Here is a 13,593-nt window from a genome sequence, read left to right as displayed (position 1 = left end):
GCAGGCAAGATTACTGTGGAGTGACAGCTTTTTTCATTGATGAATACAATTTTTTGTAATCTCATAATGGTACAGTTACAGCTGTACTTATTTCTGATGATAAATTCAGTTTCTAGTTTTGCGGGTGGGGGCATGGGCACACTAAGTGTATTTGAATGCAATTTTTCACCGTGGTGTGTTGTCCCATATTCAGGATGTAACAAATCTGCAGTTTTAGAAAGAAATGTTTTGCAGACTGGGAGTGTAGTTGTGCGGTTCTTTAAATATATTGACAAGTGTAAGTTATTCTATTGAAACTCTCCTTTAGAGCTGAATAAATTATAAAACAGCTTTATGTTCTTGTGGAGCAAAATAAATGGAATACACCATTTCTCCTTTTGAAATAAAAGTTTTAAAAAATAAAACAGACAATTTGTCACATTTTTAAAAGTATGCCAGTAACTGTGGGAAAGCAGCCATTTGACAGTAATTTCTCTCGCTTTTTTCTATTTCAAGTCATAGCAATTGTGTACTTGTTTTCCCACAGGCACAAATGACCAGCGCTTCCTGTCCTGTGAATTCTCCTGCGATGGCTCCAGGTTCTCAAGGGAGCCATATTCACTGCCCACCTCTTCCACAGCCTCCCATGCACCGAAATTCTCCTTCTCCAGTACCTAGCCGAACCCCAACACCTCACCATACACCCCCAGGCTTGGGATCACAGCAACAGCAAGCAGCAGCAGCTGCCACTTCTGCCCCCACACCTACGCCTCAGGCAATGCCACCTGGACCACAGTCGCAAACTATGCACCCCCCTCAAAGGCAGACTCCAACGCCTCCGCAGGCACAGCTGCCTCCACAAGTCCAGCCTCCGGTTCCAGTTACCCCTTCTGCAGAGCAACAGCAGCAACCCTTGTCACAGCAGAGCACGACTGCATCAGTTCCCACACCAACAGCACCACTGCAGCCTCAGCACCCCACAACACCTGTAAGCAAATACTTAATTGTGCTTTCCCTGCAAATGTTTAAGTGTAAGGTTTAATTTTCAATTGGTCTCTTATTTTTGTGCGAGCCTGTGATAATGGAGGTAGCTTCTGGCATGTTTAATATCAAAATAGGTTTTTCTGCATTTGGGAAGTAACCTTTTTTGCATCAAGACAAGTCTACAGACCATCTCATGTTTCCAGAGAGGGAGTGTTTTTCAGAATTGTAGTGCATGTTTTGAAATTCACTGTGAAACATGGATGAGGTCTCCAGTTATGTCTACATGTGCATGGCGGTGGCGTACAATAGGGAAACAGTATGTAATTTTCTCTATACTAGGCCTTCTAGTACATGTTTCTGTTGCATGTTTTTCTATAATTGGAGTTGTACAGCAGTATGTTCTTCAGGTGAAGCAAGTAGAAGGACTAGAGTGCATTTAAACTTGGGGGAAATGCAGTATAGGTAAAGGTAATTAAAGAAAGAAAAATAAGTTCATTAGAAGCCTGTTTGTAATGTGTGTTTTTTCCCTCAGCTTTCACAGCCAGCTGTAAGCATTGATGGGCAGGTATCCAACCCCCCATCCACCAGCAGCACGGAGGTGAACTCTCAGCAGACTGTTCCAGAGCAGCAGCAGCCACCCTTGCAGGAAGTGAAAATGGATATTAAAACAGATGAAGGGGAACCAGAACAAACAGAGCTGCAAATGGAGGAGAAATCTGAGGTGAGATTGTCGGCCAATTGTTGGGTAGAGTATCTTTATCTAGTGCTGCTAGATGCTTTCTGCTTCCATCCAAGCCATTCCTTCCAGAGTTCAATGAGAGCTGTAGGTGTTGCCTCCTGCTGCTACTTTGATTGTTGTCTTCCTTTACTTCTTCCTAAAGAAGGGTCTCTGTTTTCTGGTGAGATGGTGGTAGAAGCCAGTGGCCCCAGAGAGGACCGTGATAATGTGTGCAGCTGTGAGTTTTTTGGTAAATGCCAATGTAAGAGGGCACTCAGGTCAGTCCTTCAGATGTAATTGCCAGCTGTTAAATGTTAAAACAGCAGATATTGGGATGAGAGAAAATGGCCTCAAGTTGTGCCAGGGGAGGTTTAGATTGGATATGAGGAAAAATTTCTTCACTGGAAGGGTTATCAAGCATTGGAACAGGCTGCCCAGGGAAGCGGTGGAGTCACCATCCCTGGAGGTATTTAAAAGTCATGTAGATGTGGTGCTTAGGGACATGGTTTAGTGGTGGACTTGGCAGTGTTAGGTTTACGGTTGGACTCGATCTTAAAGGTCTTTTCCAACCTAAATGATTTTGCGATTCTATGTACATGATGGGCTGCTTTACTGGGCTCTGACAACTTGTCACTGAGGAGAGCTATGAGTGTGGCTGCCAGTAGTGTTATTCTAACAGCCCCAGTATATGAGAGACTGTCAGACCTGCCTGAAGAGCTTCGATAAGTACCTGTGTGTCTACTTGCAGCTCAGAATGGTTAGCAGCTCATCATTGCTACTACTGTAGTGTTTAAAGATGCATTCTAGCACATCTGCTCAAGTTTTAGGCAACTTTTGACTACAAAGTAGATAACCTTAATCCTAGGAAAGAGTGGTGATCAGGATGGCAGACAGGTTTAAAGGACAGAAACGTGGATGGGTGACTTCACAGGACACTAAGTGACAGGCTCCAAACTACTTTCCAGGTTAAAGTAGAACCAGTTGTGGAGGAATGTAAACCAGACCCAATGGAGCAAGAAGAGAAGAAATCTGAAGTGAAGACTGAAGTACCAGAGGGGGAAGAAAGACCTACTACTCCAGCTACTCAGTCTTCTCCAGCAGCTGGGCAGTCTAAGAAAAAAAGTAAGCAGGAACACTGTTTTGACTGAAATTCACTGAATCTCCCTTTAGAAATCTTTGTGGGGAAAAAAACCAAGCTGTCTTCACTGATACTCAGTAGGTTTATATGGATTCTTCTTTGTGGCTTTTGGACAAAAATATCTAGTAATACATGTGCTTGTAACTGGCTCTGGGCAAGTTCTTTAAGACTTTAGTATTAGACATTAAGCCTTAGTAAAATTGTCAATACAGTAGAGATTTGAAATACACTTCAGTTACAGATTTTCTAGACAAGTTTTTTTTCTTGGGACCTCAGAGAGGGGCTGTATCTGGAATGTAAACTGGCTCTATTAAATTTAGCAGTGTCTTCCTATGATAAAAACAAATTTCTCTTTAATATTTTGGCCATCTCCTTGTGTCCAGGTGATCATTTTAATATTCTCCACAGAATTCAGTGTTGCAGAGGGTAAAGAAGCCATGCCAAGTACCTTAAACCCATTGTCTGTAGTCTTTTCCACAGACCTCACATTTTCCAGTAGGTTTCTTCCTTACAGTTGGTTCTGCTGTCTTTCTAATGTTGATTGTTTTTCAAAGTTTTCAAGCCAGAAGAGTTGCGGCAAGCGCTTATGCCAACACTGGAGGCACTTTACCGTCAGGATCCAGAGTCTCTTCCATTTCGACAGCCTGTGGATCCCCAGCTTCTAGGAATTCCTGTGAGTGTCTTAGCGAGATACTTTCCTGGCTTCAAAAACTACTGTATTATGACACACCTGTTTGAGAACAGCTTAAGTCTATCTTGTTAACATTTTTATATTGATGCATTAGGCAGTGGAGCATACAATGTCTGACTTAAGAAAGTTTGGGTTTTTTTCAAAAGTTTGTTCAGTTCTGCGTTCCTTTTGATAAGTAAGCGGGTGTCCCATACACTGAAGTGATTACCAACAGATCCCCAGTGCTGTGTGGGCTTTTTGTGGATGTTGCTTCATGTTGTGATGCTTCTATTGCTGAATTCCATAGGTGTTCCTCATCATATATAAAACTTGGCTGAATATGTGGGAAAATAAGCAGATCAAGGCCACTTTAATAATCATTGATGGATTTTTTTTTTTTTTTTTTTTAATCTGTTACAAGCAAGGAAGAGACTAGTCAAGTTACAGTTTTTGCTTAGGTCAAATTTTCTGCTTGTTTTAGAATTGTCTTCAGAAGACATTACTATCCTTCAAGGATCTGTGTTTTAAACTCTCTGGACTACCCCCACAAGTTTACTATTTATACACAAATATGTAGACATAAAAGTCCTACTTGGGTGCTTTGGGCAACATTTTTTGCCTGAAAGTTTTTTTTGTTTGGTTTTGGCGTGGGGTTTTTCAGGATAGATACTACAAAAATTCAAGGCCTGCTGTATTGTAAGCAGGCATAAATATTGTTAATATGCTTTAACAAGCTCTCAATTGGCTGTCATATTCTCCACTTTTTTAGGAGAAGTGGTCCCATAACTGATGGGGGGTGGGTGGGTGGAAAAAGTATTCTTTAGAGGAGACATGGTATCTTTTATCATCTAGTAAAGTTATTTCTTTTTGTTTATTAGGTTGTGTGGTCTACTAAAAACAGTTGCTTTCTATTAATGCTCTTGTGTATATCCTCAGATTGCAGTGGCTGCAAAACCATTGCCGTTTCCTACTTTCTGTAATAATTGTTTTGCTGACTAAAATTAGAGTAGCTTCATTTCATCAGGAGCGGAAGAGCAATAGAGCCTGAGAAATAAAGGAATGGTGAAAAGAAAGCACTGGGGAGTGATATGGTATTGCCTGGAGATTTCATTGTATGTGACAAGCGGTTTGACAATGAAGTCAGAGGAACCTGTTTTTCTTGATGTACTGCAGAAGAATTTCTATGCTGAGAATGCACATGCTGTCATGTCACAACATAGTTCTGTAGTAGTGTTTTGATACACTGTGTATTCTTGCAGGATTATTTTGACATAGTGAAGAACCCCATGGACCTTTCTACTATCAAGAGGAAGCTAGACACAGGACAGTATCAGGAACCGTGGCAATATGTAGATGACATCTGGCTCATGTTCAATAATGCCTGGCTGTATAACCGCAAAACGTCTCGGGTATATAAGTACTGTTCCAAACTGGCAGAGGTGTTTGAGCAAGAAATTGACCCAGTTATGCAAAGTCTTGGTTATTGCTGTGGTAGAAAGGTAAGAAAATAAGTATTTCTAGTCCACTGCTTGCTTTCTGGTATTGAAGGGGGGAAAAATACAACAGTTGCAGTTGTTAGCAGTTACAGTGTGTCAGAAAGTTTGGAAGTTTACCAGGATTTAGCAACCCTGAGTAATCTGATTTTGAGATTTTTATGGATCTTCTAATTCTATCTAGTGCTTAAATCATCTATTTGTATATAAGCCATTGGGGAGAAGTCAGTAACTGAAGGCTTATTTTGATTAGGGCAAACCCATTTGCTATTGCAAATTAAACAGATGTGGTTTTGTTACTGCAGAAGAAGTGCTCGCTATTTCACTGTATATTGAGACTGTGTATTTCATTTCCATTGTCTTGTTTTGATATGCTTTCCATCTTTGGAGAAGAGCTAACTTGAGAATAACAGTCCACTGAACATTTTTTATGACTAACACTTTGTACATTTGCTGTACTGTGTGATCTGTGCACAGAATAAGGTGGAAATGATCATTGTCTGGGTCACGCTTGCTTCCCATGGAGAGCAAGTGAAAACATGTATGAGTACTAAGACAACCCATTCCTCTTTGCAGTTGGAGTTCTCACCACAGACTTTGTGTTGCTATGGCAAACAGCTGTGCACAATCCCTCGAGATGCCACTTACTACAGTTACCAGAACAGGTAAGGAAAACTCACTTGGTGCACTTTTGTGCATGCTGCAATCAATCTGTTAAAGGCATGCATGCATTTACATATACACCCTCTTTATATGTGTACTCCTTTGTGTTTTAAGATAAAAATTTGCTGGAAGTGCCCTTGAATAGTTTACCTTGTGTGTTAATGATTTCTTTCTGCAAAAGTTCACTGCAGCCTTTGCTCTTCCTCTCTTGTTTGCAGAAATGTGATGTTTTACTAAATTTTTATCCTGCAGTTAATTAAATCTTCAGTTATCTACAAATCATATATACAAGTCTGTTGTCTTTGCTTCCTACTATACAGCAGTATTTTTCATGCAGAACACTGAGTAAACCATGCAGCAAGTATATTAATGCTCATAATACATATTATACTCGTCAAGTCTTTGTTTTTCTCATGATGTTAACACTGAAGAGCAAACTTTTGTGATGCAAATCTTCATTGGAAGATCTGTATATTGACATATTCAGTAGATTAATGCTTGCTTTTTCTCCCAAAGTTTCCTTAAGGGAGTTGTCTTACAGTAGCTGTCAGCAGCTCTGTAAAGTATTGTCACTTCTACAGCTCTTTTGAATAGTTTTTTTTTACTTGGGGTTTATTAAAGGATTTAAACGTATTTGAATTCTGATGGAAGGTTTCTTGCTAGGCATCTCTTTGGAAGTGAGGCAGGAAGAAGCAGGGACATAGGTGCTTGAACACTCCCATATGCCCTCGCCTGTCACCAGAATGCACCTGTTGGAGCAGAGGGCTGGTTATCTCCAAACTATGTCATCTCCATCAATTTAGTTCCTGCGCTCCATTCTTTCCAATGCCTTAAACAAACAAAATAAAAAAACTGGGAACAACAAAAACATTAAAGCTTTTACCTGAAAGCCAGGAAGATTTTCTAAGAATTGCATTTTTCTTAAGCACCTGGTCAGGTGAAAACAACCAAAGAGCTACAGGAGTCATATCTTGACCTTCTTAGGCTTCATAAGGGTTTATAGCAATGAATAGAGGTTTTTAGGAGTGAAGAAGTAGAAAATAAGCTTATAGTATCCCATAAATACTGTAGTTTTAGACTTGTATAGTGTTAGAGCTTTTCATATCATGTCAGTATCTTCTGCTTACGTTTATCTATGTGCAAGTGCTAAATGGACCAAAAGACTACTATTCAAAAAATCTGACATGCTTTACATGTTTTCAAACATTAGAAGGGAATGTTTGCACTATTAACAGGTGCATAGGTGTGACTTGTAAATTATTTACACATATACATATATATCTATAGACTGAAATGTACAATTCCATAAGCACTGTTCTCTGTATTATCTCAGATGAAGACTGGGAAAGAGGGTTAAGAGACCTGTCTTTTTAGTGTAGCAACTGCTATAGTGTTGGTTTGTGTGGCTTTATTATAAACTTGTTTGAATTTTCTTTTATTTATTTTTAGATGTCTTGTGCACTCAATTAACATGCCTTAGTAATGGAGAGGCCACAGTTCTAGAACATTTTTGAGGGCTGGGGTAGAATCTTGAATTAATCACTATTTTATTCAAGTATAAATGAAATCTTTCTCTGTAATCCTTGCTGTATTTGATGCCTGGACTGTTGTACGCTCAAACTGGGCTATGGCAGAATTATATCAATGTACAGCATTATGTGTGTAGTTAATGTTAGGTATTTAGTTAACATACAGTTGACAGTTCTATAATTAATGTCTGTAAGATTTTTGAGGACAGATTTTATTGTTCTTGAAGCTTCTGATGTTTAGCTTTCCCTTTCAACTGGGAGAGAATCCTGTGGCCTTTCAGCATTTATACATTTAAGATGGAAGACTATCCCTCTTCCATTGATCTCCTGCAGATCCTCCTGCCAACAGAACTGCTGTGCTGATGTACAAGTCAGAGTAGCAGTTCTTCCTTCCTGCTGTTCTTTCCCCTTTCTCATTTTAATTCTTTGCTGTACGTGGCATGGATTATTAAAATGAAGAGGGTATGGGTATGCTAAAATGGAATACTCTTGTTTAATTTGCTTTAATCATTTGCTGCTTGTGAACCCATTTGAGAGATTTAATGCTAATCTGTGCTTTGCCTTGGCTTTCTGCTTTGTGTTGTCTTGTCCTGCTTCTATGTTTTTGGTTTTGTCCTGCAAACCCCCATTTCTTTGTTTGTTCATGTGTGTGTTATTTTTTTATTTCTCCTTTGTGCTTGTCATTGTCTGCACTTGGCTTTGATTGCGCAAAAAAAAAAAAAAAACAAAACCAAAACCAAACCAAAAAAACAAACCAACCAAACACAATGTGGGGCCCATAAATCTGCATCATTGAATATCCTTGTCGCCGTTGATGACCTGCTCTCTGCTCCTGTCCCTTCCTTGGCCTGCTGTGATTGGTGGCTCCGTTGCTTGACTTGGGCTGTGTTGTGTGGACGGAGCAGTTCACCCAAATATGGCCTTCTTGCTGACAGGTATCATTTCTGTGAGAAGTGCTTCAATGAAATCCAAGGGGAGAGCGTTTCTCTGGGAGATGACCCATCACAACCTCAAACGTGAGTTATTTGTGTTTGCTTGGGCTGTGCATTCATAAGCTGTATTATGGTCTATAGAGTTTTCTCAAAGAGAAGGAGTTTAGTTTTAGGTTACCCTTGCTGTTTGTAGGCCAGTGGAAAGTGGACCAGATACTCTTCAAAAAGCCCGGACTTGTGCTGTAGATTTTTTTTTTTCTTTAAAATCTGCAGTGACTGAACTATAGTGTAAAATAAGCACTTAGTGCTTAAAATTGTAACTATACCAATAGAGGGGAGAGAAGAGAATTGCTTTTTTGGGGGGCGGGAGGGGGAATGTGAAAGTATTCTACTGCAGAAAAATAACGATGCATGCCTGCAGGCAGGTAGGTGACAAACATAATTTGAAATAGTCAAATGTACCATTCTGTTTATAGACTGGCTATGCTATTAAACTTGTATTCAACTTCAGATTGTTTTTCATCCAAATCAGAAGCAGGGAACTTCCTTTTGCCATACAAATATTTTGCTGTTGGAGTGCCATCTGCTTATGTGTGCAGTTGTTGAGGAGATCACAGTAAAAGGCAGTGCGTGAATTTAGTTGCCTTTTCCATGCTGGTGGCAAACTGTTGCGACAGTCTTTCGTTCTGCTGTACCCTTCTCACACCTTCCCCCAAAAAATCTTGAACCAGAATTTTGGGAGACTAAGGAAGCCCTTGAGGGACAAATGAGTGCCAAGCAGTTACTTTTTGAGCTGCTGAAGAAAGCTCTTTGGGGGAGGGCATTGCAGGAACACTGCGGATAGAAGCAAGTGAGGAACTTGGGAAAGTCTGAAGCCAGGGGGAGAGTTGTCAAAGTTGGTCATGGGACAAACTGAGTTAACTTTCACTGGAAGTAGAAGTTGTCTTTAGTGCATGTTAGCAATTCCTGGTTGCACTGATGGATGTATCTAGAACAGTAGTGAAACAATCCATTGGGGCTTGGGAAGATGTAAGAGTACCTCTGCCTTTCTGGAAGGAAAAAGGAAGAAATTATGTTCGTATGTTGGTCAGTACAATGGGTCATGTCCCTGAGGATAGTATGGTTTACTACTCTACTGTAAGCAAAAACCCAAAGTTTAATCAATATTGTCCAGTTTTCTTAACAGAAGATGTGGCATATGAAGTACTTACGTATGAGAGAAGCAAGTATCTATATACGTGTAAATCTGTGTATAAATAAACATCAAATAAATTCATGTTTATATATAAATTTTTGTTTAGCTGCTACGAGAGTACAATCTTTCTCATACGTGTAAGTTGGAATGGTTTGCTACAAACCTGTGAGTCAGGGTAGAAGGCAGCATAGAGTGCTTTTGATTTTTACACTAGATTTGGAAACACAGATGCTGGGTACAATTTTTTTTTTTTTCCAATAATGAAAACAATCAAAAGCGCTTTGAACACAAGCGATGGTAAGAAGGTACTTTCTCTCCTCCTCAGAGAGGCATGTACTGATCTTCTCGTGTTATACAGCACCCTCTTCGGGGTAAATTCTCAGAGATCTAGGTATTGTATGATTGTTCTGTACTATTTTGAACCAGATTGGTGTAAAAGATACCTGGGACCTCACTGTCAAAAAGATGGAATTTCTAGCCTTGCAAATGCTGTGGAGAAGCTAAAGATAGTGCAGAGTAATGGCTGGGCTGGGGTTGCAGGGTTTGGAAGCTGAAATTTATCCTTTGACATTAATCTAGGAGGAGGGCTAGGGGAATCTGATATAAGATAACCTACCTTTCTCAGTAATCAAAGATAATTGGAATTCTCTGCCTTCAGACTATCAAGAGAGGTGTATCCAGTAGTCCTTTCACTGTGAAATACTGATCAGACTGGCCCAGAACTTGATTGTCAGCAAGTTTTATGATTTATCCTGTAGTAAAACTGAATAAGGGAGCAACGTGGTTCTCTGCAAGCTATTGTACCATAGAAAAGAATGTTTTCCATGGGCAGAGTTAAGGGTGGCATGTACTTTATTTGTCTGTCACTTTTGTGAAATGCAACTCCTTTCCCTGCAGTGCCAGTGAATGTTTAAAAAAATCTGCTTGCAAGTTTTGTCTTGATGGATGGATGTGTGTGGTATGGCATGAATGTATGTTGTCCTGTGTTAAAACTGAGTTCTATTGCCTGTTTCTCCGTAGCACGATAAACAAAGAGCAGTTTTCAAAAAGGAAAAATGATACACTGGACCCTGAACTGTAAGTAATGCTGTCACACTTTGAATGTTCCTCATTTCATTGTAATTATTTTGTAAAAGATATGTCATTCATTCACCATCAGCTTTGTTTTTCAATGTTTTCCAAATTTCGTGTAGCTCTGTTAACTGGCAGGGGCTGCTTAGTAAGCAGTATATCTGGCATTCTGTGCTGAGAACCCAAACCACCACAGCTGTACTTGAGAAATACATAATGTTGAATGTGTGGGCCGAAATTATTGCATTTTGTTGTCTTGAATGTGGATTCAACAGAAAGATGAATGCAGATAACTCTGCTTTGAAACCCTGTTGTGGCAAATGCTCAAGTCTCAGGACTGATTTGAGTCATTTGGCAGTAGCTCTTTTGGTGCTGTTGGCTTTTCTAGTTGTCGTATTTTACCGGCAGCTGTAGTAGAAGGAAAAGTTGTTAAATTTCAACCGGCCAGTTCTTCTGCGCTGCTCTGGAAGCAGAATTGTAGACATTCAATAGAGTTATGATGGTGACTCAGCTGCTTTTCTTCATGTTCCTAAGGGGTTTTTTGAAGCCACTTCACATGGTCCTGGCATTATACACCTATGCTGCTACTCTGCAAACATTGTCTTCATTCTCGAATGAGCAAAAAGGATTTGTATTCTTCCTACACCATCCTTCTAAGGGCATAAGGGTCAGCCAGTTGTTCTTTTGTTTTACGAGAGCTGTGGGAAGGAGAGAATAGTAACTTGATTCATAACTTCTTTCCCTCTGTTACAGTGAAGATACAGCCTAGTGCTAGAATACAAGCCTAACTCAACAGTATGATACCATATGCTCTACATAAATGACAGCTATTCATTCAAAGTCTCAGACTCTTATGAATAGGCATGTTCAAAAGGAGTCAGGTTGTCCTGATACATGAAGCAACCTTAGGTATTTTGGAGAATTATATTCACCAATATGTGTGAAGTAGATCACATCACTTACCTCAGTTGTCCTTAAACCTCTGCTAGTCTTCTGAAAGTGACTTTCATACTGCTTGTATTTTCTTCCTTCTCACCTTTCTGCAGTATATTTGCAATGTACCCCAGGCTTCAAGCATAGTGGGGCAACTAACAGCCAACTGTTTCTCCTGGTTCTTCACTTCTGACACCTGTGAATCCATTTTCTTCTCTTCATTATAGCAACAAGCAGTTTACAGATTTTACTGTTAGAAGGGCTTCACTTTAAAAAATGAGTGAAGTGGATGGCAGTAAGGCAAGGAAACGGTAATAATAAAGTGTCCCTGACTTGAGCTGACAGGTTCTTAATTGATTCTGGATGCTGTTCTCAGCATAGATGTGCCCTCTATGTTAAATAGGCTCAAGAGCCTAAGTGCTAGAACTCCTCTAATAAAATATTACAAAATATACAAGCAAGTAATGATACTACTAACCTTGCTTCCCTTACCCCTTTTTTTCCTTCTACAGATTTGTTGAATGTATAGAGTGTGGAAGAAAAATGCACCAGATTTGTGTTCTTCATAATGAGATAATCTGGCCTTCTGGGTGAGGAATTTCTCCTTCTTAAGTAGGGGGTATATGATAGATTTACTAGAGTTAATGCATAAACTTCCTTATACTGGTTATATTTAACAGAGTGTCTAATGGCAGAATTTGCACTCCCACCTGAAAATTTTACAGAATCTATAGGGTAACATTGAATTTAGACATCATATCTTACTGTGTTATGTGTGAAGTTGTTTCTAATCTAAATTGTTTCTAACATTCTTTTCAGCCTTATGTTTCAGCCTTTTATGTTTAAAGATACTAGTCCTTCGTAAGAAGATGTTTTTAGTTCTGGTAACAATTTCATACTGATCTATTTTCTGTACAAGTCATATTGCTTTGTCAACTTCAAAAAAATTTTGTAACTGCAGAATTAAACAGGTGAAGTCAGTTTTTTGACCTCGGTTATCAGATTAAATCTGAAAAACAATCTTAGCTTTCTCTAGATACTCCATAGTTCTTGATCAACATACTGGTTTTCTTCTGATTGCTTTAAAAGCTTTTTAAAGAAGCTGATAAATTATATGCAGATAAAGCTCTGTAAGAGCTTAAATGTTCCCTTTCTTGACAAGATAGCTATGACTTACCATTCTGTTGTCCCATCCACATTGCTGCAGAATAGGGTAGATGTCCTGTAACTGAGGAATAATCTGCCCATCATTTCATGCTACAGTGTACTTGGGCGTTTAGAAAAAAATCAGCCTTTTGCTATGTGTTGCGGTATCTCATCTTCATCAGAGACAGCAGTTTGAGACTATTTGTTCCAAGAATACTTTAAGCCAAAATTGTTAGACCGGCAAGTGGAGACCCTGTTTCCTGGGTTTGCAGGTGGTGACGTGGGTGACTGACAGGAGGTGCACCCCCTGGAGCTTAGATCCTTCTCTGCAACTCTGAAACAGTTGGGGCGTTTCTGCTGGCACTGTTCTTTGTGCTGTCTTTTATTTCAAATTTCAGCTAAGGTATTTTCCAGACCAGATAAGATCTGGTGAAAGATTTTGCTTCTAATGGTGTGATGCTAAGGAACTTTATGGTCTGACTTGGGGTGGTTTTTCACGTTCTCCTATTTTTGCTTCAGCTTTGTCTGTGATGGCTGCCTAAAGAAAACAGGACGAACCAGGAAAGAGAACAAATTCTCTGCTAAAAGTAAGATTCTGACACTTGCACCAATAAATCTTAAATAATTAAAGAATGGGGAAGGGGTCAGTTTTATGCTCGTTTTGCACTTATTTCAGTTTTTTTGAGTTAAAGGAGGATACTTTTGCTCAGTTCTGCACATCAGTTCTGTGATGTTCAGAATGTTTGCATTCACAGGTGTTGTTGGTTAATAGTCTGTTGTAGAGATTTAATGTACTGTTTTAGAGCACTGCTAATGCAAGACACACATCCTTTTATCTCAATGGCAGTATTAATAGCATTGGGAAATAGTTGCTGTGTGACTGCAGTCTAACTTAAACTTACGATAAAATGTTCAAGTCACCGTGACTACTGCTGCTCTTAAAAGCTTTGATGGAGGTAAAGGTTGCATCACCTGGTGACAAAACTCTCTATAGACATTTCCTTTTGATCAAGGCAGTTGATTTGAAGGCAGTTTAGGAGGAAATCTGTGCGGTCATTGTCCATCTGTTCTAAAGACAAAATAAGTTCCTCAGAAGCTTCTTAGGTTGGTGTACATCTTACAGATAGTGAGTATTTACATTT

General features: G+C 39.5%; 1 protein-coding gene across 2 annotated transcripts in view; it reads left to right on the top strand.

Annotated features, from left to right (window-relative positions):
- EP300 (EP300 lysine acetyltransferase) overlaps positions 1-13,593 on the top strand; it is a 67,768-nt gene that overhangs the window by 41,148 nt on the left and 13,027 nt on the right. For both annotated transcript variants that reach the window (XM_075051296.1, XM_075051297.1), the window contains 10 exons: positions 527-967; positions 1,496-1,684; positions 2,647-2,803; positions 3,374-3,492; positions 4,749-4,988; positions 5,559-5,647; positions 8,110-8,190; positions 10,322-10,378; positions 11,818-11,895; positions 12,971-13,038. In XM_075051296.1, coding sequence (XP_074907397.1) covers positions 527-967; positions 1,496-1,684; positions 2,647-2,803; positions 3,374-3,492; positions 4,749-4,988; positions 5,559-5,647; positions 8,110-8,190; positions 10,322-10,378; positions 11,818-11,895; positions 12,971-13,038 — 1,519 coding nt within the window. The remainder of the gene's footprint in view (positions 1-526; positions 968-1,495; positions 1,685-2,646; positions 2,804-3,373; positions 3,493-4,748; positions 4,989-5,558; positions 5,648-8,109; positions 8,191-10,321; positions 10,379-11,817; positions 11,896-12,970; positions 13,039-13,593) is intronic.

Source organism: Buteo buteo, chromosome 19 (genome assembly GCF_964188355.1).
Source record: "Buteo buteo chromosome 19, bButBut1.hap1.1, whole genome shotgun sequence".
Taxonomy (NCBI): Eukaryota; Metazoa; Chordata; class Aves; order Accipitriformes; family Accipitridae; genus Buteo; species Buteo buteo.
Note: the sequence above shows the minus strand (reverse complement) of the source record. Positions and strands in the feature narration are given on the sequence as shown.